This window comes from Balearica regulorum, unplaced genomic scaffold, assembly GCF_011004875.1.
Source record: "Balearica regulorum gibbericeps isolate bBalReg1 unplaced genomic scaffold, bBalReg1.pri scaffold_96_arrow_ctg1, whole genome shotgun sequence".
Taxonomy (NCBI): Eukaryota; Metazoa; Chordata; class Aves; order Gruiformes; family Gruidae; genus Balearica; species Balearica regulorum.
The window spans coordinates 1-23,589 of NW_022679092.1; the positions used below are offsets into that span (position 1 = coordinate 1).

At 49.9% G+C, this 23,589-nt stretch overlaps 1 protein-coding gene, 1 non-coding gene and 1 pseudogene across 2 annotated transcripts; 1 reads left to right on the plus strand and 2 right to left on the minus strand.

The window, feature by feature from the left end:
• Positions 1 to 3,863: 3,863 nt before the first annotated feature.
• Positions 3,864 to 5,744, plus strand: LOC142599865 (class II histocompatibility antigen, M alpha chain-like; the record flags this gene model as incomplete). The annotated part of the gene is made up of 3 exons (XM_075741622.1): positions 3,864 to 4,145; positions 4,213 to 4,338; positions 5,638 to 5,744. Coding segments are annotated over 3 exons (515 nt in total), but the record flags the coding sequence as incomplete, so codon positions are not given.
• Positions 5,745 to 18,560: 12,816 nt separating this feature from the next.
• TRNAL-CAA (transfer RNA leucine (anticodon CAA)) lies at positions 18,561 to 18,669 on the minus strand. The gene is made up of 2 exons: positions 18,632 to 18,669; positions 18,561 to 18,606 (listed from the first exon to the last, which is right to left on the minus strand). It is a non-coding gene; the product is annotated as a tRNA-Leu (tRNA).
• A 684-nt stretch (positions 18,670 to 19,353) lies between these two features.
• On the minus strand, positions 19,354 to 21,991 carry LOC142599861 (uncharacterized; annotated as a pseudogene).
• Between the last annotated feature and the right edge of the window lie 1,598 nt (positions 21,992 to 23,589).

A 23,589-nucleotide genomic window follows, 5' to 3' on the forward strand; every position in this document is an offset into this window, starting at 1 on the left:
TTAAATACGGCCAGAAAACAAGTGGAAGGAGCTCATGCAAATGGGATTATACAAGGGACAGTGGACCAGAATTTTCCATCCACAAATCCTGAGTGGGACCCTAATCAGCCGGGACCCAGAGGGATGCTGACTAGATCTCAGAAGTGGATTTTATTTGGTGCTAGACATGCAATGCCAAAGGCAATTAATGGGTCTAAACTTGATGAAGTGAGACAAGAATGAAATGAGTCCCCTTCAGCCTTTATGGAAAGACTGAAGGTGACTGCTAGAAACTACAGTAATTTGGAACCAGAAAAACCGGAGGAAGCTATACAATTGGCCTCTATATTTATGGGACAATCAGCCCCAGACATCAGGAAAAAGCTCCGAAAATTGGAAGGGGCTGAGTCCAGAGACTTACGTAAAATGCTTGCAATAACCTGGGCATTGGAGAAGAGACTGCCCTAAAGCTGGAAGATTAGGTCCAACACTCCAGGCTGTTAAATTGATGACTTTGGATAATGAATCATGAAGGGGACCGGGGGAATCAACCCTAGCTGAGGCCCTGGTTACATTAAAGCTAGGGAATGAAGAAACGGAGTTTTTAGTAGATACGGGGGCTACATATTCGGTATTGAATACGTGTAAAGCGAAACTCAACCATAAATCAGCAGAGGGTGTTGGTGCGACAGGGCGAAAAGAGAACTAGCCTTTCTTGAAACTGTTAAAAATTGAAGCTGGGAAAACAGCGGGTCAATTTTTGTACATGCCCGAATGTCCGTTGCCCTTATTGGGACGAGATTTATTAAGCAAATTAGATGCACAAATTATTTTTAAAGATGGAGAAATCAGATTACTAATACCAGAATTGAAAGCCATAGAGGCGAGAGTGTTTATGTTACAGGAGTCCTCCAAGGAGGAACAGATTCCAGAAGAAGTGGACAATGCAGTAACCCCTTTGGTATGGGCAAGTGAAGTTCCGGCACGATCCAAACTGGCAGAACCGGCAAAGGTGACTTTAAAACCTGGGGCCAAGCCGGTAAGACAAAAACAGTATCCTATTAAGTGGGAGGCTCGAAAGGGATGAGAGGAATTAACCATAAAAGTTTTAGAATATGGGCTGTTAGTAGAATGTGAATCAGAATACAATACCCCTATATTACCAGTAAGGAAATCAGGAGGTAAGGAATACTGATTAGTTCAGGATTTAAGGGCCGTAGATCAAATAGTTCGAGATATACACCCAGTAGTGGCCAATCCATACACTTTCCTGACCTCTTTGAAGGAGGAACATAAATGGTTTACTGTACTGGATTTAAAGGAGGCCTACTTCTGCATACCTCTGGATACAAAAAGTCAAAGCATATTTGCTTTTGAATGGGAAAGTCCTGCTACCGGATGAAAAACGTAACTAACGTGGACTGTGCTTCCACAGGGATTTAAAAATAGCCCTACAATATTTGGAAATCAATTGGCAAAAGAGTTAGAAATGTGGAAGAAACAGAATCAAGGAGAAGGGATATTATTACAGTATGTGGATGACATCCTGATAGCAGCAGGAAGCAAAGAAACATGTTTTAAAATGACCATCAGTTTATTGCATTTCCTGGGCCAAGGAGGATATAGAGTTTCTAGAAACAAGGCCCAGATGGGGAAAGAAGCAGTGATTTATTTGGGATTTGAGACATCTCAAGGAGAGAGACAATTGGGAAGCGAAAGAAAAGAAGCCATTTGTCAGATCCCCGAACCTAGCAGTCCAAAGGAACTGAGAGCCTTTCTGGGAATAATTGGGTGGTGTTGACTCTGGATTCTAAATTATGGACTGTATGTGAAACCCCTATGTGAAGCCCTGAAGGAATCCAAAGACCGATACTTGATTTGGACACCTGAATGCCACTAATCATTTAAAGAACTCAAAAAGGCATTAATGATGGCCCCTGATCTAACCAGACCTTTTGAGCTGTTTGTGCACGAAAGGCAACATCTGGCCCTTGGAGTGCTGGCGCAACGGCTGGGATCCTGGAAGCGGCCGGTGGGGTGCTTCTCCAAACAACTTGACACCGTGAGTTAAGGATGGCCGAGATGTTTGCGTGCTGTGGCAGCAACGGTGCTGCTGATTCAGGAAGCTGGAAAATTGACTATGGGCCAAAAGAGAGTGGTATATGTACCGCATATGGTAATAACTGTCTTAGAACAAAAGGGGGGTCACTGGCTATCCCCTAGCAGAATGTTGAAAGACCAGGTTGTCCTATTGGAATAAGATGATGTGGAATTAAAAACCACAGCAACTGTAAATCTGGCAATGTTCCTGTCAACAGAAAATCCTACCGAGAAATTGGAACATGGTTGCCTGCTGACCATTGAACAAGTTTATTCCAGCAGACCAGACCTGAAGAACAAACCTTTGAAGGATCCTCATCTGGAACTGTTTGCGGATGGAAGCAGTTTCGTGCAAGAAGGAAGGCGAATAGCCGGGTATGCTGTTGTCACCGCCACCAAGATATTGGAATCAGGGACGGTACCTGCCAATACATCAGCGCAGAAAGCAGAACTGGTGGCGCTAAAGCAGGCTTTACGGATGGCAGAAGGGAAAAGGGTAAACATATGGACGGATTCCAAATATGCATTTGGTGTGATCCATGCTCATGGAGCTATCTGGAAAGAGAGAGGACTGTTATCAGCCCAAGGATCACCAATAAGACATAAGGAGGAAGTTCTTCAACTCCTACAAGACGTGCAGGAGCTGAAGGAAGTGGCCATAATGCATTGCAAGGCACAACAATTTGGTCAGACGGCTATAAATATAGGTAATCGATTGGCGGATAAAACTGCAAAGGAGGCTGCTGAACAAGGTGTCCTTGCACTAGTACCAGTAAAACAGATGAAAATTCCAAATTTAAAAGCAAGATACAGTAAACTAGGTGAACAATTGGCAGAGCACTTAAAGGCATCTCAGAATATGGAAGGATGGTGGGTAACACCAGAAAATAAGGCAATAGTAACTCCACAAGTTATGTTAGAACTTGCAAAAGAGAAACATGAGCAGACACACTGGGGTATAGATGCTATGGTTACAAGGTTGAGAATATCTGTAATGTGTCTAGGATAGGAAAATATGAGTGGAAGTATTGAAAAGTTATTATTTCAAAACTTCCAAAGCGGGGAAGTGTAACTGTGGGATAGGGGTCGTGAAACAGAAACTATAGAATCAGGTTGAGCTAATTAGTTTGTAACCAAGGTAATAGGTAATGAAGCTAACTGACCATGGCAAGGTACACTGCTGCTGCGTTCCATGTACAGTCCCTACCAAACTGAACAATAGGTTTGGAGATCTTAATCTTATTAAGGGAGTTGCTATGGACAGGTGAACCTACAACAAGGGTACTGCGCATGCCTGCACGAAGAGGGACACCCAGCGGACACGGGTGCGAGACCACTGACGACCATCAGAGACCCCTTGAGGACCACCGACTCCAATCACTGAGTATGCGTGACGGGGAGGAGAATATGGAAATGGATTCTGAGAAATGATTCTCATAGGACTGCCTTTTCTGAGAAAGATGATGAATATGTATGTTTTGATCCTACATAACCTGTGTGTTGGTGATCATCTGGCATGCACGTTGGGTGGAGCTATCCCCCGTGCATCCAGCGCTGCAGTAAAGAATGCCTGCCTTTTAACACTACATTGGTGTTCCGAGGTTGATTCCCGGCTTTCGGTGACACCTGGAAGCACTCCAGGTCAGGCTGGACGGGGCTGTGAGCAACAGGAGCTGGTTGAAGATTCCCTGCTGAGGGAGGAGATGACCTTCAGAGGTCCCTTCCCACCCAAAATGGTCCTTTGATGGATTCTATCCCACCCCGTCCCCTCTCGCCCACTGCAGGTGTCCCAGTGGCCGACGTCTTCCCGGTGCGACCGCTGGTGTTGGGTGAACCCAACACGCTGGTGTGTCTGGTGGGAAACGTCTTCCCGCCAGCGGTGGAGATCAGTTGGCAGCTGGATGGGGTCCCTGTCACCCAAGAGGTCACCCACACCCACTACACCCCCACGGCCAACCTGGCCTTTGTCCGATTCTCCTACCTGCCGGTGACGCCCAGCGCTAGTGATGTCTACACCTGCATGGTCACCCATGAAGGGGACAACTCCTCCGTCATTGCCTACTGGGGTGAGCATGGGGACGGGGACGGGGCTGCTGGGGAGACACCAGTGACCCCCCGCGTGTCTCCCCTTAGTGCCCCAAACCCCCAACCCCTCCGAGGTGCTGGAGATGGCGCTGTGCGGTGCTGCCATGGCTCTGGGCATCCTCCTGGGGCTGCTCGGCATCGCCATGATCCTGGCGGCACGCCGGAGAGCCCACGGTACGGCCCGGATGCCGGGGTGTCCCCCCGCTGAGGGAGGGGTGTGATGAGGGAGGGGGTGAGGAGGCAACTGTCACCAAATCCCCTCTTGTGTCCCCCACCCAGGCTGAGCACAGGACGGTGCAGAGACCGGCGCCGCTCGTTGCAGTAGTGGAGATGGTGGGGGGGGAGGGGGAAGGTGGGAATAAGCTCCCTCCTGCCCCGCCCCAACCTCCCAGCAATTAAACTCCTCATCTGTGGCTGCGCCCCTTGTCCTCGCCTGTCTCCCACTCCGCGCTGCGGTGGTTTCTCCACTGTCTGATATTGAGGTTCAGCTGCATCACGCCCCCCAAAGAGCCATCCCAGAGGAGCGTGCCTCAGTTTCCCCACTGGGGAAGGCCGGGAGATGGCTGCAGCCATGACTTCTCCGCTGCCTAATATTGGGGTTGGGCTGGTTCGTACCCCATCCCCAAAGAGCCATTCCCCAGAGGTGTGCCTCAGTTTCCCCACTGCCAAAGGGTGGAGGTTGCTGCCAAAGGCAGCAGCTGGCCACAGGGAGGACATGGTGGTGGCTTCTCCGCTGTCTGATATTGGGGTGCAGCAGGATTGCACTGCCCAGAGAGCCACACCCAAGAGGTGTGCCTCAGTTTCTCCACTGGGAAGGGACAGGGGGGGATTCCCGCGGTGCCAAGCCCAGCCCTGGGGCACAGTCCCCTCGGGGCGAAGCCCTGCGCTGCCCATCGCTGGTGATGTGGGGTGCTGGGGCCAAATCCCTGGGGATAAGCCCTGAGGAGGAGCAGGAGGAGGAGGAGGAGGAGGAGGAGGGAGCGGGCCGGTGGTGTGAATGAAGGTCGGGCGCTGCAGGGAGAGGCCGGATGCACGGGCCCCCACCGTGGCCCATGTGGGTGGTGGGAGTGCTGGGGCTGGTGCTGAGCTGCTGGGGGCAGGTAGGATGTGGGGGGGATCCAACCCCTGGGGACCCTGCCCACCCCCGCATCCCCCTCGTAGGCACCTTCCTGGGCCCAGACAGTGATGCGGTGCAGTGAGCCCTGCGGCGCACGGGGGCTTTGCACAGGGGCATCGTGCACAGGGGCTTTGCACGGGGACGTGGCGTAGGGGGTGGGGTGGGGTGTTGCACGGGGATGTTGCATGGGGGTTGCACGCAGGTGTTGCATGGAGCATTGCATGCGGATGGTGCATTGAACGTTTCACGAGGATGTTGCATGGAGCATTGCAGAGGGATGTTGCACAGGGACATCGCATGGGGACATCTCATGGGTGGGGAGGGGACTCACTGACTGTCCCCCCTCCCCGCTCCAGCACCACCCCAAGCCCACATTATCCCCTCCAAGACGGGCAACGCCCAGGCGCCCGTCCTCCTCACCTGCCCCGTCTGGCGCTTCTACAGGGACTGTGGCCCGGGGTGACACAGAGCCTCCTCACCCCCTCTACTCCCTCTTGCAGGTTACACTGCCCTCCCCGGAGACAACTCCCCTGCAGGTACCGGCACATCCAGCCCGTCCCTGCCCCCTGTCCCCAAGGGGCATGTCACCCCTTCTGCTACCCCGTCTGCTCCCCAGGCAGCATCTGAGGACCCCCAGGACCGTGACCTCCCGGCCCCGATGGCCCCCCCGTGTCACCGTCACCTTGGGGTGACACTGCGGTGCCAACAATAAAGATGCTGCGTGGCAACGGGGTGGTTTTGTACAGGGGAACCTGTGGTGTCCCACTGAGGGGACACACCCCCCAACCCCCACACCCCCCACACCCCCCCCGTGGCACGAGCGGGGCCGGGTAGGAGCGGTGACACGTGCATTGGGCACAAGTGATGCCAGGCACAAGGGACACTGGGCACAAGCGATGGCGGGCACAAGCAATGTCAGGCACGAGGGACACCAGGCGCAGGCAGGGCCAGGCACATGCGATGCCTGGTGACAGAGATGCCGCCATAAGGGACACTGGGCACAAGCGGTGTCCGGCTGTGGTGGGTTCACCCTGGCTGGAGGCCAGGTGCCCCCCAGAGCTGCTCCATCACTCCCCCTCCTGTACTAGACAGGGCAGAAAAGGGTAACGAAAGGCTGGTGGGTCGAGAGAAGGACAGGGAGAGATCACTCACCAATTACCATCATGGGCAAAACAGACTCAACTTAGAGGAAAAAAGTCATCTAATTTATTACCAAGCAAAAGAGAGTAGAGCAATGAGAAATAAACCCAAATCTTCAAACACCTCCCCCCAGCCCTCCCTTCTTCCCGGGCTCAACTACACTCCCCAATTCTACCTACACCCCCCCAGCAGCACAGGGGGACGGGGAATGGGGGCTGTGGTCAGGTCATCACCCCTTGTCTCTGCTGCTCCTTCCTCCTCAGGGGAAGACTCCTCACACTCCTCCCTGCTCCAGCGTGGGGTCCCTCCCACGGCAGACAGTCCTCCACCAACTTCTCCAATGTGAGTCCTTCCCACGGGCTGCAGTTCTTCACCAACTGCTCCAGCGTGGGTCCCCCACGGGGTCCCAAGTCCTGCCAGCAAACCTGCTCTGGCGTGGGCTCCTCTCTCCATGGGGCCACAGGTCCTGCCAGGAGTCTGCTCCAGCGTGGGCTTCCCACGGGGTCACAGCCTCCTTCAGGTGTCTCCACCTGCTCCAGTGTGGGGTCCTCCAGGGGCTGCAGGTGGAATCTCTACACCCCCTCATCCTTCCTCCATGGGCTGCAGGGGGACAGCCTGCCTCACCATGGTCTTCACAACGGGCTGCAGGGGAATCTCTGCTCCTGCGCCTGCAGCACCTCCTGCCCCTCCTTCTGCACTGACCTGGGTGTCTGCAGAGTTTCTCACATCTTAATCTGGCTGCAAAAGCTGCCGCTTCTTTTTTTTCTTTCCCTTCTTAACTCTGTTATCCCAGAAGCGCTACCACTGTCACTGATGTGCTCGTCCTTGGCCAGCAGCGGGTCCGTCTTGCAGCCGGCTGGCGTTGGCTCTGTTGGACGTGGGGGCCACCCCCCCCAATTCCAAACTCTTCCCACACAAAGCCAAAACAGATGGGCAAGTGCTCCAGGAAGCTGAAACCGGGGGTGAGTGAGACCTCAGGGGTGTTTCTTCCAAGCTGAGAACAGGAGTGAGCAAAACAAAATCCCAGGCAGCAGTCACACGGAGCAGTCTCTAAGAGAAGATGGACAATCTAGTGCTTCACAGTCCTGCACAGGTTAAATCAAACTAAAAGGGAAAACAAGGTTTAGCGCCTATTTTCTTGCATTTGACAATCACCTAAGAAGAGAGCACAAGATGACAGGATCTTTTTGAACTCCCAACTTTGCAAAGGTGTTTTATGCAACAAAATACGAAACTGATGATTTTGGGCTACATGCAAGAAGCACCTTGTGTTAGTGATGCTACCGACACTGCCGTATCTGACATTTGTACCACCACCCGGAATAACAAAATTACTTAGAAGCTAAAACAAAAAAGGTTTTGAAGACACTGAGGGGTGTGAAGTGCCAGAAATCCTTACTACAAAAACCACCCTCAATCACCTAACGGCATGACTATAAGTAGCTAAGGGTGCCGCAAGCCTAAAACTGCGCAAATCATGTACCAAACCATCCATTTAGGGGTGCTTATGAGAAGCAGTGCAAGAAACAGTCACAACTTGTGAAATCAAAAGACAAAGAAATTAGTGTTCAAAACCAACCACCTTATGTGAATTAACAGGGAGCTTGGCTGCGCTATTCCTATGAGCCACAAATGTGTTAATCAAACGTCATCCTGTAAAGGAATTGTATCACACAGGAGATGTTCATTAAATGTCCCATTTGACTATAGAAGATTTACGTGTGTAACTCCTCGAAGCAGGAGGTATGGTTAGTATAAAACAAGGTACGTAACATGGCTCATAGGAACCTGGAGAAAGGAAGGAGCTTTGTGGGATTTAAGGAAAAGTGACTGGATGGAAAATATTTTCCCCAACAACTAATAATATTAGTAATAATAATAGTAATAGTAATAATAATAATAATAATATTTTTTGATAAGAAGGTGGAACCCCCGGTCTCCTCAGGCCATGGTTGGGGTTTTACTCCCCCTTTTTGGCAGCCCTTTAGCAATGTGCAGGCCACCCTGTAAGTGTGGCTGAGACTGCTCGGGCTCCAGCAGCCGGGAACTCATTTACACTGAGGCCAGCAAACTCTGTCCCCCACAGACCCACAGACCCTCCAAGCCCCCTCCCTCCTCCCCACAGCTCCCCACAGCTCCCCACAGCTCCCCACAGGCCCACAGGCCCTGCCCTTCTCCCTCCCCACAGCCCCACGCTTTGGCTGCCGAGGGGAAAGGCCCTGCCGCATGGAGGCTGGAGCGACACAGCCTGCCAACTCCGGAATGCGGTGCCGCTGCACGCAGCCGCTCGAGGGGCCAGGCCTGAAGCACGGCGGTCACTGCCTGCCTGCCTGCCCCCGCGTGCCCCCACCCCTTCCTCCTGGTGTCCCCCCGCCTGCGGCAGCCGCGGCTCTCTGAGCACGGCACAGACCGCCTTCCTCCTGGCACTCAGAGAATCATAGAATCTTTCAGGTTAGAAAAGACCTCTAAGATCATCAAGCCCACCTGTCAACCCATTTAACCTTATTAAATAAGACTGGCCCCAAGACGGAGCCCTGGGGAACACCGCTTGTGACCGGCCGCCAACTGCATTTAACTCCGTTCACCACAGCTCTCTGGGCTCGGCCTTCCAGCCAGTTTTTTACCCAGCAAGACTCTGCAAGCAGGGTGTCTGCATGGCCTGGAGCCGTGTCGCCCCTCCCCGACTAGCGCCCTTCTATGCTGAGCATGACGCCATAGAATCATAGAATCAGAGAATGGTTTGGGTTGGAAGGGACCTCACAGCCCATCCAGTTCCAACCCCGCCTGCCATGGGCAGGGACACCCTCCGCTAGCCCAGCTTGCCCAAAGCCCCCTCCAACCTGGCCTTGAACACTGCCAGGGAGCCAGGGGCAGCCACAGCTTCTCTGGGCAACCTGTGCCAGGGCCTCGCCACCCTCACAGGGAAGGATTTCTGCCGTCACATCTCATCTCCATCTCCCCTCCGTCAGCTTAAGCCCATTCCCCATTCTCGTGTCAGCACACTCCCTGAGAAACAGTCCCTCCCCATCTTTCCTGTAGGCCCCTTCAGGTACTTGAAGGCCACAATTAGGTCTCCCCGGAGCCTTCTCTTCTCCATGCTGAACAATCTCAAAAGAGGAGGTGAGGGCAGAGGATGCCCACGGTCCCCGCAGGCCTCGGCCGGGGGTCTGCGCGTGTCTGCCAGCGGCGGGGGGGAAGGCAGCTGCCTGGGCCGGGGCAGGGCCGGGTGGGGAGGACGCATGTGTGCTGCTGGGGCTTATGGGGGGGGGCGGGGGGGGACCGGTCCCGGGTGCCCCCCACCCACCCCCTCCTGCCACGTGCCCAGCCCCCCCCGGCTGGCGCAGGCCCAGCCGGGCACAGAACTAGTGCGTGTGCGCGCACAGCACCGCTGGCTGCGGGGGCTGCAGGCGCGTGACTACAGGTGGCTGACGGTGCTCCTCTCTGGGGGGAGGCTCCCGTGCCAGCCCTGGGCAGCCCTGACCGTGACCGTGACCGTGGCTCCCCCCGCGCAGGTCCAGCCATGCAGCTAGAAGCCGTGAAGCAAGGCCTCCGCATGCTCTGGGAGCAACTGGCGCAGCGTTTTGCGTGGTCGGTAAGGCGCACGCAGCTGCTGCGGTGTCTGGTAGGTGTGGAGCGTTGCCCGTGTCCCCGGGGGCTGGGGCTGCGAGACCTCTGGAGATCATCTTGTCTCGTGCCCTGGCCCCTGCTCGAGCAGGGCCAGCAAGAGCCAGGCGCTCGGGACCACGTCCAGGCGTGGACCGTGTCCAGCGTTGGGCCTGGGGGTCCCTCTGTCTGCCCGCAGTGCCTGCAGGGCTGGGAAGGAGAGGGGACGCCAGGGCAAAGGCAGTGCCCAAAGGGAGCCGGGAGGGGATAAGGCGGAGGGCAGTGCGCTCGTGGGAGTGTGCCGGTGCCCTGACGGCTGCTCCTCTTCCCCTCCTCTCCCGCAGCAGAACTTCCAGAAGGAAAAGAGGGAGACATCCGCAAGCCTGGAAGAGGCGCAGAAGGGAGAGGGGAGAAGGAGGCTGGTTCTCCAGCCATCATGCTGAGCGCTGTCATGAGGATGCTGCCTCCATGCTTAGGACATCATCAGGATCATCATCATCATCATGAACACTTCTCACCTGTTCTCCAGGTGTTCATAGTGGTGTACAGCCAGCAGCCAGTCTTGCTGCCCTCATCTCACCCAGTGTGGCAATCTCAAAGGCTCATGGATAATGGGGACGACAAAAGAGATCCTTTCTGGAGATTGGGCTCTCCATGGGAGGAGAGAAAATGCATTGAGATCAGCTCTTGGAAACATCTGATGGATCTCCATCTTCCATCAGACCTTCTTGTGTTGTGGCTAGACGTGGAGAAACCACAAACCTGATGCAAGGTGGCGTCCTCCAGGAAGGTCTCTGGAGACTCTGAGCTTGTGCCTGTGTTTCCATCTCTCCCTGCATAACTAGGAATATCCCACTCCCTACACTTGGAAGGGAGGTCTCCCACTGCCCACAGTGCTGCAAAGTTGAGCTCCAGGTGATCGTGAAATACCCTAGCTGAAGAAACGGAGGTCTGCGGTTATGCTGTCAGAAGATGACATAAGGCAGATGTTCCACCAGATGGAAAAAAACAAAGCCAGGCACTGAAGATGAGAGAAAACTGAAAAAAACAGGTAAGGGGAGAGTCACTCACCAATCCTAGTCATTGTTCCAGTAGGAAGACAAGTCTTCTGCTGAGATTTGCTTTCATTTTATACCCTGCTTAAAAAAAAAAAAAAAAAGGCAACCCAGCTGTGGTGGTTCAAAAAAATTCTACCAATCAGTACACCCCAGAAGAGAGCAAAGTGTAATTTGTCATAAGAAAGGGAAGCGGCAATTGAGTATGTAGTCAGCACCCCTCAGCAATTTGGGTGGGTTTTTTTTCTTTCTTTACTCACTGGTGTTGCCAGTTTTGGACGTCAGCCATCAGTCTATGGCACATTTTAGGAAGTGTTATGATTGTTAGAATACGGTAAGGGTGACCGCACCCTTCTTGTGAAGGGCAGAGAACTTCCCAGCAGTGAAATATCAGGTTTGGCTTTTCCTTGTACTGCACAAAGGTGTATCCATTTAAATTATCTAAGTATCATGGGATTTGTTCTGCATCCCAGGGAGACCTCTGAGCTAGCATCCAAAATATCCTTTCTGGTGATGAAAATGGGCATTTCCAGATAACAGGTCATCTCTGTTAACTCTTAACTCATGTTAAGAGTTGCACAATTTTGATTTTATCCTGTCTTTGTTACTATAGAGGGAACTCAGACCTCAGATGCCTTCACTGAAATGGCAAAAACTGGGTGATACCAGCATTTTTTTCCAGAATGAAGATCTTTGATCTACCAAAGCACCACAAACCAACCTGCGGAACCATCCCTTGGCTGGTTCACCACATCTTACCCACCCTATAGACATGCCTAACTCTGTGTCGGCATCTTGGCTGGTCTGCTCCTGAAAAACAATAAGAATAAACCCACCACACACCACCCTTTCCCTCCAAACTTTCTTGTACCTTCTGTCTTTGCCTTATGCCTAAAGACTGTCTTTTTCAGTCAATCAGACCATTTGCTGATTTGATTGAGGAAATGAAACTCAAAGTTGGTTCTTCCCAGACTTCTGGACCCTGAGCGGTGATATATCAGCACCAAGTCAGATGCCAGTCTCATGGAAGGGGCTTCCCCGCAAAGTGTTTTGCTGGAATTGGTTTTGCAAGCATCAGTAGTGATTGGCTTTTCTTAGTACTATTTTCTTATTGAAATCCTCTTTTTTTTTTCTGCAATGTTTTCAGTTCTCCTTGCATTGGAACCCAGAGCTACGTGCATCAAAGCAGAAGCAAACTTATTCCTTTGTGTTATTAAAAGTTTGGTCTTTAAATGTCTGGACGTCTTCCCTGGCCATCCAGACAGTAAGGTTGAGAGCACAGTGCTGCTTTGGTGGTATTATTTTTATTTTTCTGTCCTCTTTCAGTACCACTTCCTCTAGTTCTTTGATCGCAACAGCTCAAGTCTCCTCATCACCACGGTCTATCCTGTTCAAGTATCCACAATATTGTGGGGTTTTAGTAAGTTTAATCATAAAATATCTCAAGGAAACCTAAGGACCATTGAGTTCAACTCCCAAAGTTTGAGTAGAGTTTTGGAGAATCACGGCAAGGGACATGGGGCTTGGGAAGATCAGGTGGTGGTGCCCACTCATGATGCAACATTGGTCTACTGTTTTAAATAACACCCCAGAAGAGGGGATTGCAGAACCATGGGAAGGTCAAGACTGTGAGCATTGCAGGGACATCCCCTGCGTTACCCCTTCCATGAACTCATGCTCTCAGGAAGTTACGAATTAAGATCCCTTTGGGTTACCCTGGTCTTAGGGGAATGGTGCTTCCAAATTGCTTAAGCCACCGATGAACAAGGGTTTAATTGTTGCAGCCCAGTAGGAACCACTGAATAGATTTGTATCTGTGGGATCTCTTGGTTCTGGTGGACTTTTGTGGCGTTATGTGCAATGGGTCTTCTTGGAAAAAGCCGAGATGTGGGTCTTACCCAGCAATGTGCTCATTGATGGAGTGTAGGTGTGTTTCTATAGCATGGTGGAGATTTTGTGCTGCCATTTCCTCTGCCTGATTCTGTAGGTAGCCCAGTCCTGGGGCAATCTAATCTTCCCCAAAACCATATTCCCAGTAGTGCTGCTGAGGTGGCCAAGGAGGTTCATTGTGCTTTTAGTATCACCTTGGCTGTGCCATTGGTAGGGTCAGTCTCTTCCAAAATGGTGACGTTTTTAATTCCAGGACCTATCTCTGCCTGTATCAAGGCAAAATTAGGAACTGATTCTTTGCATTCAGTTGACCAGATTTCATCGTGGTGTCCACAAATTCCCCTTTGTCCTCATTAAAACTGGGTGACAAATGTCTGTGGAAACTTTCGTTCTAAGTAAAACTGAAGGATTTTCTATTTAAGAAAACCCACCACTTTGGTTCAGGTTTAACATCTGGAAAAGGCAAAGGCAATATTTTTCTGGGGAAAAAAAAAAAAAAAAGGTGTCTGATTTTATTTTTTTTTTTTTTTACTGGCTTGTGATTGCCAGGTTGTATTCTTGATACGTGTGGGTGTCTACACTGAAGATCCACATATTGTGCTTTCATATGAAGCAATGATATTCTTGGGGTATTTGGGGATTACATGATGAAATCAGTATGTACACATGTTCCCAGGACAGCTGGAGATTCTGGAGGGCAGTTTTGATTCATTTTGTTTTGATAAGAGCTAGATTAACGCGTGTCCTAACAAGTTGCTTTAGGATCAACCTCAAATGACAGGGTTTATTGTCTGCATATAAATAATGCATGACACCAATTGCAGAAGAAGTTCCTCCCATGTTCCTGCTCCTGTCTGCTGCTTCCCTGAAGACTACTGGAAACCAAGTTTCCACCTGAAATCAATTACGACATGAGGCTTGGAGGACAGCAGGAGGGATGAAAACCAAACTGAATCAGTGGGCGTGGGATGGAGGAAGAAAGGACAATGATTTGCTTCCAAATAATTGTCTTCTGATTTTAATGTTGTTTTTTCTTACTGAAGGGAGGAGAAAAGTCAGGGTTTGGTTCTCCAGAACTGGAGCAGGTAGACATTGGTGTGGGACATCAGCTGTGTTCTTGACAGCGCATTGAGGAACTTGAAAGAAATATGGGAGGTGTGTGTATGAGTGACCATTTACATATGGATAAGAAAATGAGCTATGTATGTAAAGCATGGGGAGGGAAAAACCCAGGGTGTTTCTGGGTGGATTTGTTAATAAAGTAATTAGCCTTAATGAGTCTCCAAGCTGACAGACGCAGGTCTAAGGTGTGCAGGCAGTTTCTGCTGAGGAAAGATGTTCTTTCAAAGGATTTTCTTGTCAGGATTTTCTCAGGCAGAAGACTCCCAAGACATGTGTTGCACATACTTGGCTTGATTGTGCAACTGTGAGACAAAACTTTTGAGATTGGGGCAACACTCTGAGACGTAAATGCTAGTTTTGACTCGGGGTGGAAGATTTCCACTGGAGGGTGAGCATCTGTCGGATGCTGGACTTGTCCAGGCTTGTTGGTGCCGAATACAGGGCCATTATGACGCAGCAGAAGGGGCCCTGGGGGAGTCCAGCTTGGGCGAGAGCAGGGATTGAGCAACTTGCTTATCTTGCACTGGTAAGCACTGGACCTGAACAGGAGCAGGAGATGAGCAATTTGTTCATCTTAACAAGATGCAGCGCCTCACGGGTCTGCTCCCTAATCAACTAAGTGACGCCTGGGGTGAGGGGGAGCCTTCACAGCTTGACGTTACTTTGGTAAAACTAAACAGACCACCGCTCCTCTGTACCGAATGCCTTTGTTCTCTGCCACTTCCCCCCCCCAGCCCCGATCAACTGCACAACAAGCCTTGTTAAGGGCCAATCGACACACAATACCTGACTTAGTCCCACCTCGCCAAAAGTATAAATCTGGCATTTAGAATCCTCTTTTCTGAGGACGAGAACTCCAACTATCCGGACGGGTCGACGGGCCTGGACCTCTCTCCTCCCCAAGCAGGGACGCCTCTTTGGTAAGACTTGCGCCTCCAATTATGTCGGATGTTACCCCGGGAAAACTATCATTAACAAAAGCGCTGAACTATTAACTTGAGCTCAAAATTGTTGCAGTTAGTGCATTTATCAACGGCAATTCCAAACTTTTATATCTGTCGCTTCAATAAATTACCTATTTCTCTTTTCAACTTTGCGCAACTGTTTCAGTGAAAGTCCTTAGTGGGGCTCTGACAGGCAAATGTTGACTCTGTGTGGTGGGTTGACCCTGGCTGGGGGCCAGGTGCCCACCAGAGCCGCTCTATCACTCGCCTCCTCAGCAAGGCAGGGAGGGGAGAAAGGAAGATGGAGAAAAACAATCCCAAACTTGTGGGTCGAGATAAAGGCAGTTTAATGTAGCTAAAGCAAAAGGCCACGCACGGAAGCAAAGCAAAAAGCAAAGATTATTCTCTACTTCCCATCAGCAGGCCATGTCCGGCCACTTCCCGGGAAGTAGGGCTTCAATAAGTGTGCCCCTTACTCTGGAAGACAAACATTGTAAAAAAACCAAAACCAACGAATGCCCCTGCCCTGTTCCTCCCCCTATTCTCAGTTTCTTATTGCTGAGCAGACGTCATATGGTATGGAATATCCCTTTGGTCAGTTTGGGTCAGCTGTCCTGACTGTGTCCCCTCCCAAGATCTTGCCCACCCCAGCCTGCTGCTGGGGAAAAAGAAATGTTGTAGAGACAGCCTTGAGGTGTGCTGGCACTGCTCAGTAGTAGCCAAAACACTGGTGTGTTATCAACAGTTTGCTAGCTACCACTACACAGCACAGCACCATGAGGGCTGCTGTGGGGAGAATTAACTCCATCTCAGCCAGACCCAATACACTCTGATAAGTGGCTACACACATAACCCTTTAGACATAAACCGTTGACCTAAGACTGGACCTAGCCGCACCTAGGCTCCTCTCTGAGAAGTTTAGAAAGCAAGGGGGTCCTTTCTGAACCTCGTGACTCAACGGGAGGGCCTCCCTCAGCCACGTATCAGACTTGTACCCTTTCACGTGACAGCATCCCAGAGAGGTGAGGGGTCCTGGAGGTCTTCAAACCTTGCGGGCACTCATCATGCCTGGTTGACCTGGCCCAGAGGGACCTCAGTGACCAGCACCGGTCAGGATTCTATCCATTATGAAGTGGGGAGGGGGCATTGTTCCTTTGGCCAATAGTAGGGCTCAGAGCTGCCCCTCATTTGCATGCTCACTTGCATAAAGTGGGGAGGCGGGGATGTTTGTCCTCTCACTTCTAAAAACCCCTCGAGTGACCCTCACAATCCTACAAAGCTGAGCCATGGCATCTGCTAGGGAACAAAAGAGGAGGACCCAGCAGGGAAGAAGATCCCAGAAGGAAAGGAGATCCCAGCATGGAAAGGAGGCAGAAAAGTCGTGGCAGGAGATCTCCAGCCAAGCAGAGGAAGCATCGGGGGCAGGCAAAGCGTCAACATGTGGCAAAGCAGAGGAAAAGGGCTTTGAAACGCTCCTTCCGCTCCGTCAATGCCAAGATGCTCAACCAGATCAAGCGTGACAGCCGGTTCCTCTCGCACCGGGCAAAGGGGCTCATGATCAGCTTCGTGGAGAACATCTACCAGCAGGTGCTGAGCGAGGCCGAGCGGCTGCGGAGGAAGAGCCGTGATCCCCTCATCAGCCCCACGCACGTGCAAGCTGCCCTGCAGCACGTGATGCCGAAGAGGAGGTGGAAGCAGATGCCCACCGTGCTCTTCAGAAACAGACACTAGCGAAACGTCTTCCTTCCCTTGAGCTTTGGATGGGTGCCGAGCAAGACCTAAAGCCCAAGGGAGAGGAATTAAAACACCAACACACCCCGGCTGCTGAAAAGACCAGCATAACCACCAGGCTGGGAAGACCTGAGCAACGCACCACGTGGAGTTGGGGAGTCTGTCAAATGAAATAACATGGTGTTGCAATAAAGCCCAAATGCAGCAGCCTTTGGTGGTGTCAGGGGTTTCTTTTGCAGGAAAGGATGATGAGGGGTTGGGCTGTGGCTCGGTGTTTCGTTAGTGAGGATCTGTAGGTGGTTTACCTTAGAGAAATAAGGGCTTTCATGCCCTTCTTGCTGCAAGTAGGTGGTTATATATACTTGAATATATGTATTTAAATCACCAGCAGATGATGGGAGTTGCTGCAAGCAGGGGAAAAAGTTCCACTAGTCGAAATTGCCCTAGGATAGTGAATCAAAGAAAATTCACTCAATAGCCAATGTGACTATTAAGCAGGTATCCTTTATTGCAGCGCTGGGAGTCGCACCGGGATATTTCCACGAACGTGCGTCTCGACGAGAAACAAATTGTTCGTGATTTATATTACAAAAGAGTTTACATATTCATTAGGTTTCTGATACATTTAATACATATTCATTATTATTCCGGGAACTCCTGAATATATGCTAATGTCCTGATACGCCTGCGCAGTTTCTTTCTCAGGTGGTCGTCAGGGGTCGTCCTCCTCAAATCTTCCTCTTTCTCCTCTTCTTCAGTGTACAGAGTTGGGTGACCTCTTCTTCATTATCCCCGTTTTGCAAGCTCAGCAACCTTGTTATCCATCCTGCCCAGATGGTCCCAGGCTTGTTGGCATGTTGGGCCTCCCTTTATCAGGTTGCCTCAAACTTTGTGTCTTTTCTAGTTCATACCCAAGGACTATTCCCTAATTTACGGCTTCTCTTATCCTGCTTCTGCATTCCAACTATTTTATTAATTGTTTTCTTTTGTACTGGAGCATGAGACAGGCGAAGCCTGAGTTTGTGGGGCCTGAATCAAGTATTGCCAAGTTATATTCTTTTTTTTTTTTTTTTTTTTTAAATTGTTATACGCTAATTAGATTCCCCTATTCAATAGTGGTGGTGATATCCCAGTTCTGTTAAACGTATTCCTCGTTATTGGCCATGACAATTCAAGCAGTGATTCTTAAAAAGAAGCAAGATCAGCCCAGCCACGTGCTGTGCAGCAAGGGTGCCAGCTGGCTTTTAGAACAATGGTGGTGGTTGCTGTGTCTGCTTCGAGGGTTGCATTTGCTGCGAAAAAGCCTATTGCCAGTATCATCGGCGGGGGAAAAGAAATTATTTTATTGAAGGGGGGGAAAAAAAGCCCACGAGTTTCCCTGACCAGGAATCGAAGCCGCAGCACGGCGGTGAGCACGCCGAATCCTAACCAGTAGAGCACCAGGGAAGCGGTGATAACACGGTACTGCCGCAGCCCCACATGTGTCCGCTCCACGGGACCCCCACGGAGGGGGCGGCTGCACTGCCCCCGCCTCTCCCCACAACCGAGGGACCCGCGGGGCAGCGTCCAGCCCGCTTCCCCTCCCTTCCCCCTCCGCTTCCCGTGCTTTTTCTCCACGCGTGGCTGCACTTTGCAAGCGGCGAACGGTAGAGACGGTCACAGGAGCAACTTTGGGTTGGGGTTTTTTGCGGGGAGGAGAAGAATCGGCGTTTCCTTAACTCAGGTGTGGGGATGATGGGGGCAATTCTTTAAAATCAATTCTAAAAAAATTAAGGTTTTTCGAAGGAAAAGGTGTGTCAGAAGTGGGATTTGAACCCACGCCTCCATTCGGAGACCAGAAAACCCCGGGGCAGGGAAAGCAGAGCCTTGAGTCTGGCGCCTTAGACCACTCAGCCATCCTGACACTGCCAAACACTTCCCTTGCCCTCCTCATCCTCAACGTGACGTGCGGAAAATCAGACTCCACAACTGGGAAAATTGTAAAGTAGGTATGTTTATTCAGCGCTGGGCAGCACGGGGGTCATCCCACCAAAATCGTGCGTGCTACGTTGCTACTTTGTTTTAGTTTTATACAGTGTAGTGATTACATATTCATAAGATTACAAAACATGCCTATACATATTCATAACCTGTCCCCGCGTCGTATTAAAATTAATCTCAAGGAATTATTTCCATAACTCCTCCTCCCTGCGCTTGCGCAGCACCTCCTGGTGGTGGTCGTGGGGGGTCATAAAGATGAAGGCTGATGGCTCTTCTTCATCACCGCAAGTAACCTCTTGTTCTTGCGCAGACTCAGTTACTCCTTGATTCTTGTCCAAATTGCAAGGTTGGTTTCAGCCGGTCTCTTGAGAGAGACTTTTAGTTGTTATCAGGAGTCATCCTTGACAAGGTCCATGGAGCTTCTTGCTTCGCTTGATTTGTGTAAGCCCTCACACCACAAATTCCGTTCGGTTAACCCCTTCGTGCTATACAATTGCAAGCTAGTCAGTAGAAACGCAATTCACAGTTCCCAGTTCCCCGTCTCATTCTCCCCCTTTTCTAGAAAATCAGTAAATTCTTTTACTGCCCCTAATTTAATACTCTGTTTTTAATATAGCTGTTCCTTATCTAACATCTTTTCAAAGTATTTATTGGATTCTAGCTTCCTCCGTAATTGATTTTTCTTCCACTTACTGTAAGAATCACCCGTGTTCTGACAACACCATAAAGCGCACCGAATTGTCACACACAATACTAGAGCCAGCGTTATAATCATAATTGTCACAACAAACAATTGCCTTAACCATGATAAATTTGGCAACCAAGATGTTAACTTGTTCCATAACTCAGAGAACTCCCACGAAGTATCATCTTTAGTCACTTCGTGAAGAATTCTAGTCTGCTCCCAGATAGCTTCTAAGTCTGTCTCAACTTGTTTCTCCTGGTCTATATAGGAACAGCAGGTTTGATTTATTAGTATGCACACTCCCCCATCTTTCGCGGTCAGAAGGTCCAGGGCCATGCGGTTTTGTAATATTACCTTGCTTAAGGATGATACTTCTGTCTGGAGTCCCTAAAGGGCATCCATCGTCAGGTTTTCGAGCTTTTCTATTGTGGCCGAGATATTTACTATGGCCTTTTTTAATTCATTAACGCCAAGTGGGGGGAATAGCCATCTTACAAAACTGTGAAAGCTTGAAGGCTTTTCTACGAGGGGATTCGATGGAACACGACGTGTTTTTCTCCAGTGAGTTCTAATTATTCCTGGAGGTGGATAAGAGTGATTGAATATGGACTCTTGGGGAATTACATATCCTAAAGTACAAGTTCTATCCCAATAATGAGGTAGGAACTTCCTGGCCTGACCGTCTCCACATAACCACCATAATCCATCGGGTACACAGTCATATGTGTAATTAAGCTGCAGTCCTGTTCTAATTGTGAGAGGACACTCTGAAGAGTTATCGCTTTGTCGAGTACACTTAGTTCCATTAATAGTGCTCAGATTAAAATTAAAGTTTCCAACCTTTGGAGCAGTTTTATTTAATCGTTCTATAAAAATCGGTTTTCCTAGAACTTGTAAGTCAAATTTTACAGGGTGGGCAACATGAGGTCCGCAAGAATATTATAAGTCTGTTACGGTTTTTTTCGGCAATGGGGATTCATAACCCCAACATATAGATTCTCCAGTAGGGAGCTTAACCTCTTGTTGACCATCTGCACAAGACCCTCCCACTCTCCAGGTTATACTTTCTCCCGTAGGCAAGGAGGATGTAACTAAATTATCATATGGCCAGCTCCAATTATCATAAGACACCGGTATCCCAAAGAAAGGGAACTTCGTTTCGCCTCCATCATTTCTGGGGAGAGCAGTGCACACCCAGCAATTAGACAGATTTAATGTATTTGTTACGTTATGGGTAAACTGTATGAACAAGTTGTCATCCCATCCATATTCTGGAGTTAAGAACATGAAAAATATAATTTCCAGGTTGCACCTGTTTTACCCTCCATGGGGTTTTGCAAGATTTCTTCACTCTGGAGTGATGGACCCAGGCGTTCTGTTCTTTAATCTTGATTGCAGTAAAAGAAGTAAGGAGCCCTTGAAACGGTCCCTCCCACTGTGGCTCCAGGGTTTTCTCTGCAAGAGACTTAACATATACAGAGTCTCCAGGTTGTATGTTATGTACAGGCCTATCCAAACCCCTACTTCGAGTCCCAACCACGTGTTTCTCAATTTTGCTGAGTTGTTTGCCTAATGCCACCAGGTAGGAGGTCATGATTTCATCCCCCGCTTGTGTGGACATCCCCTTCTGTATTCCATAGGGTCGTCCATACAAAATTTCAAAAGGGCTCAGCCCCTCTTTTGCTCTTGGCCTGGTTCATATGCGCAAGAGAGCCAAAGGAAGAGACTGAGGCCAGGCCAAGTTAGTTGCCTGTCCCAATTTCACAATTTGCTGTTTAATTAAGTGGTTCATTTTTTCTATTTGGCCACTTGACTGAGGGCGATATGGGGTATGAAGCTGCCAATCTACACCCAAATGGCGGCTAATTTGTTGTACTATTTTTGAAATGAAATGTGGTCCTCTATCAGAAGATATGGTTGCTGGAACCCCAAAGCGTGGTATTATTTCTTGTATTAATGTTCTGGTTACCTCCCGAGCCTTGGCTGTCCTGGTAGGAAATGCTTCTGGCCAACCTGAAAAGGTATCAGTTAATACCAATAAATATCAATACCCCTCTTTTCTCGGGAGTTCCGAAAAATCAATCTGCCATTGTTGCCCAGGCCCGTTGCCATTCCCAATTTGGCCCATTTCCGGTTTGGGGGTATTCTTGGGATTAGTCTGGAGGCAAAGATCGCACTGTTGAGTCACTTGTCTCACAGTGGCATATAAATTTCTAGCTACCATCTCTCTAATTAGGTGTTTATATAGGGCCTCTGCCCCTCAATGCCTCTTCCTATGTTCTTCCCTTATCAGAGACCATGTTAGATAGGAGGGAATGATTAGTTTCCCTTGTGGGGTGAGAGCCCGCCCCTCTTTATTATATGACCCTTCTAGATCTGTGATTAGCTTCTGATCCTCCTTGGTATATTCTGGCTTACCTTCTAGGGAGATTCGTCCGTCAGGGACCAAAGCCCCTTCTGTTTTTACTTTTATTTTGGCTACCTGTTTTGCCTCTCTGTCCGCCAGCTCGTTTCCTCTTTCCAACTCCGAGTTCACTTTCTGATGCGCCTTCATGTGCATGATTGCCACTTTCTCAGGGAGTTAGACTGCCTCCAACAGCTTCAGGATCTCCTCCGCATGCTTGATGTTTTTGCCTTGTGAATTCAGTAATTCTCTCTCCCTCCAAATTGCTCCATGCGCATGCACGACTCCAAAGGCATATTTCGAGTCTGTATAGATATTTACAGCTTTGCCTCGGGCCAATTCCAAGGCACGGGTCAGAGCAATTATTTCTGCCTTCTGCGCAGAGGTATTCATGGACAAGGGCCCTGACTCTGTTACTTCCTGGCTGGTGGTAATGGTATATCCGGCATGTCTTTTACCGCTTAGGACATAGCTGCTTCCATCTGTGAACCAGTTTTCCGTGTTTTCTATAGGACTGTCTCTCAGGTCCGAGCGGCTCGAATATGTTGCCTCGATGGTCTCCAGACAGTCTCGATGCACTGGTTCTCCTGTGTTTCCACTGAGGAAAGAGGCTGGATTGACAATGTTAGTGACTACAATCTCCACATCATCTTGTTCTACCATTATAGCCTGCTATTTCAAGAATCTTTGTGGGGAAAGCCAGCGTCCACCTTTCGCTTCCAGTACTGCAGATACTGTATGGGACACTAACACAGTCATTTTCTGGCCCAGGGTGAATTTTCGGGCTTCCTGGATGTTTAGTACTACAGCCGCAACCGCTCGCAAGCATCCAGGCCAGCCCTCTGCAGTTGCATCCAATTGTTTGGAAAAGTAGGCAACTGCTCGTCGATACGGGCCCAGATCTTGCGCTAATATTCCTAGGGCAATCCCCTGCTTCTCGTGGGAAAAAAGGAAAAATGGTTTCTTCACATCTGGGAGTCCTAAGGCTGGGGCCGACATCAGGGCCTTCTTTAGCAGCTCAAAGGCCTGTATGGTCTCTTTGCTCCATTTAAGGGGTTTCTGCTCAGTGGTTGTTAGTGCGTACAGGGGTTTAACAAGCAGTCCATAATTATAGATCCATAGTCGGCACCACCCAGTCATCCCCAGGAAAGTTCGTAACTCTTTCACTGTTTGTGGTCTCGGGGTTTGGCATATTGTCTCTTTTCGGGCCTGTCCCAAAGTCCTTTGTCCAGCACTAATTTCATAGCCCAGATAAATCACTTTGCGCTGCATTACTTGGGCCTTTTTCTTGGATACCCGGTATCCCTGGAGCCCCCCAAAATTTAACAGACTCACCGTCCAGGTCATACAAGCGTCCTTTGCCTTGGTGGCAATCAGGATGTCATCCACATATTGCAACGGTTTCCCTTCCTCAGGCAGGGCTTCCCAAGACTCAAGATCTTTTGCGAGTTGATTACCAAATATAGTAGGGCTGTTTTTGAACCCTTGTGGTAACACCGTCCAAGTAAGCTGAGTTTTACGACCGCTTTTAGGATTTTCCCATTCGAATGCAAATATTTTCTGGCTGGCTTTACGGAGAGGGAGGCAAAAGAAGGCATCCTTCAGGTCTAAAACGGTAAACCAGGTTAGATCAGGTGTTGTCCGGCCAAGCTGTTCTTCCTGATCAACCCTGTCTGGGCAATCCTGCCAGGAGGTTTCCGTTCTCAAGGGTAGGATATCTTCTCCGTACACATTAATTACTCATAGGCCTTGTT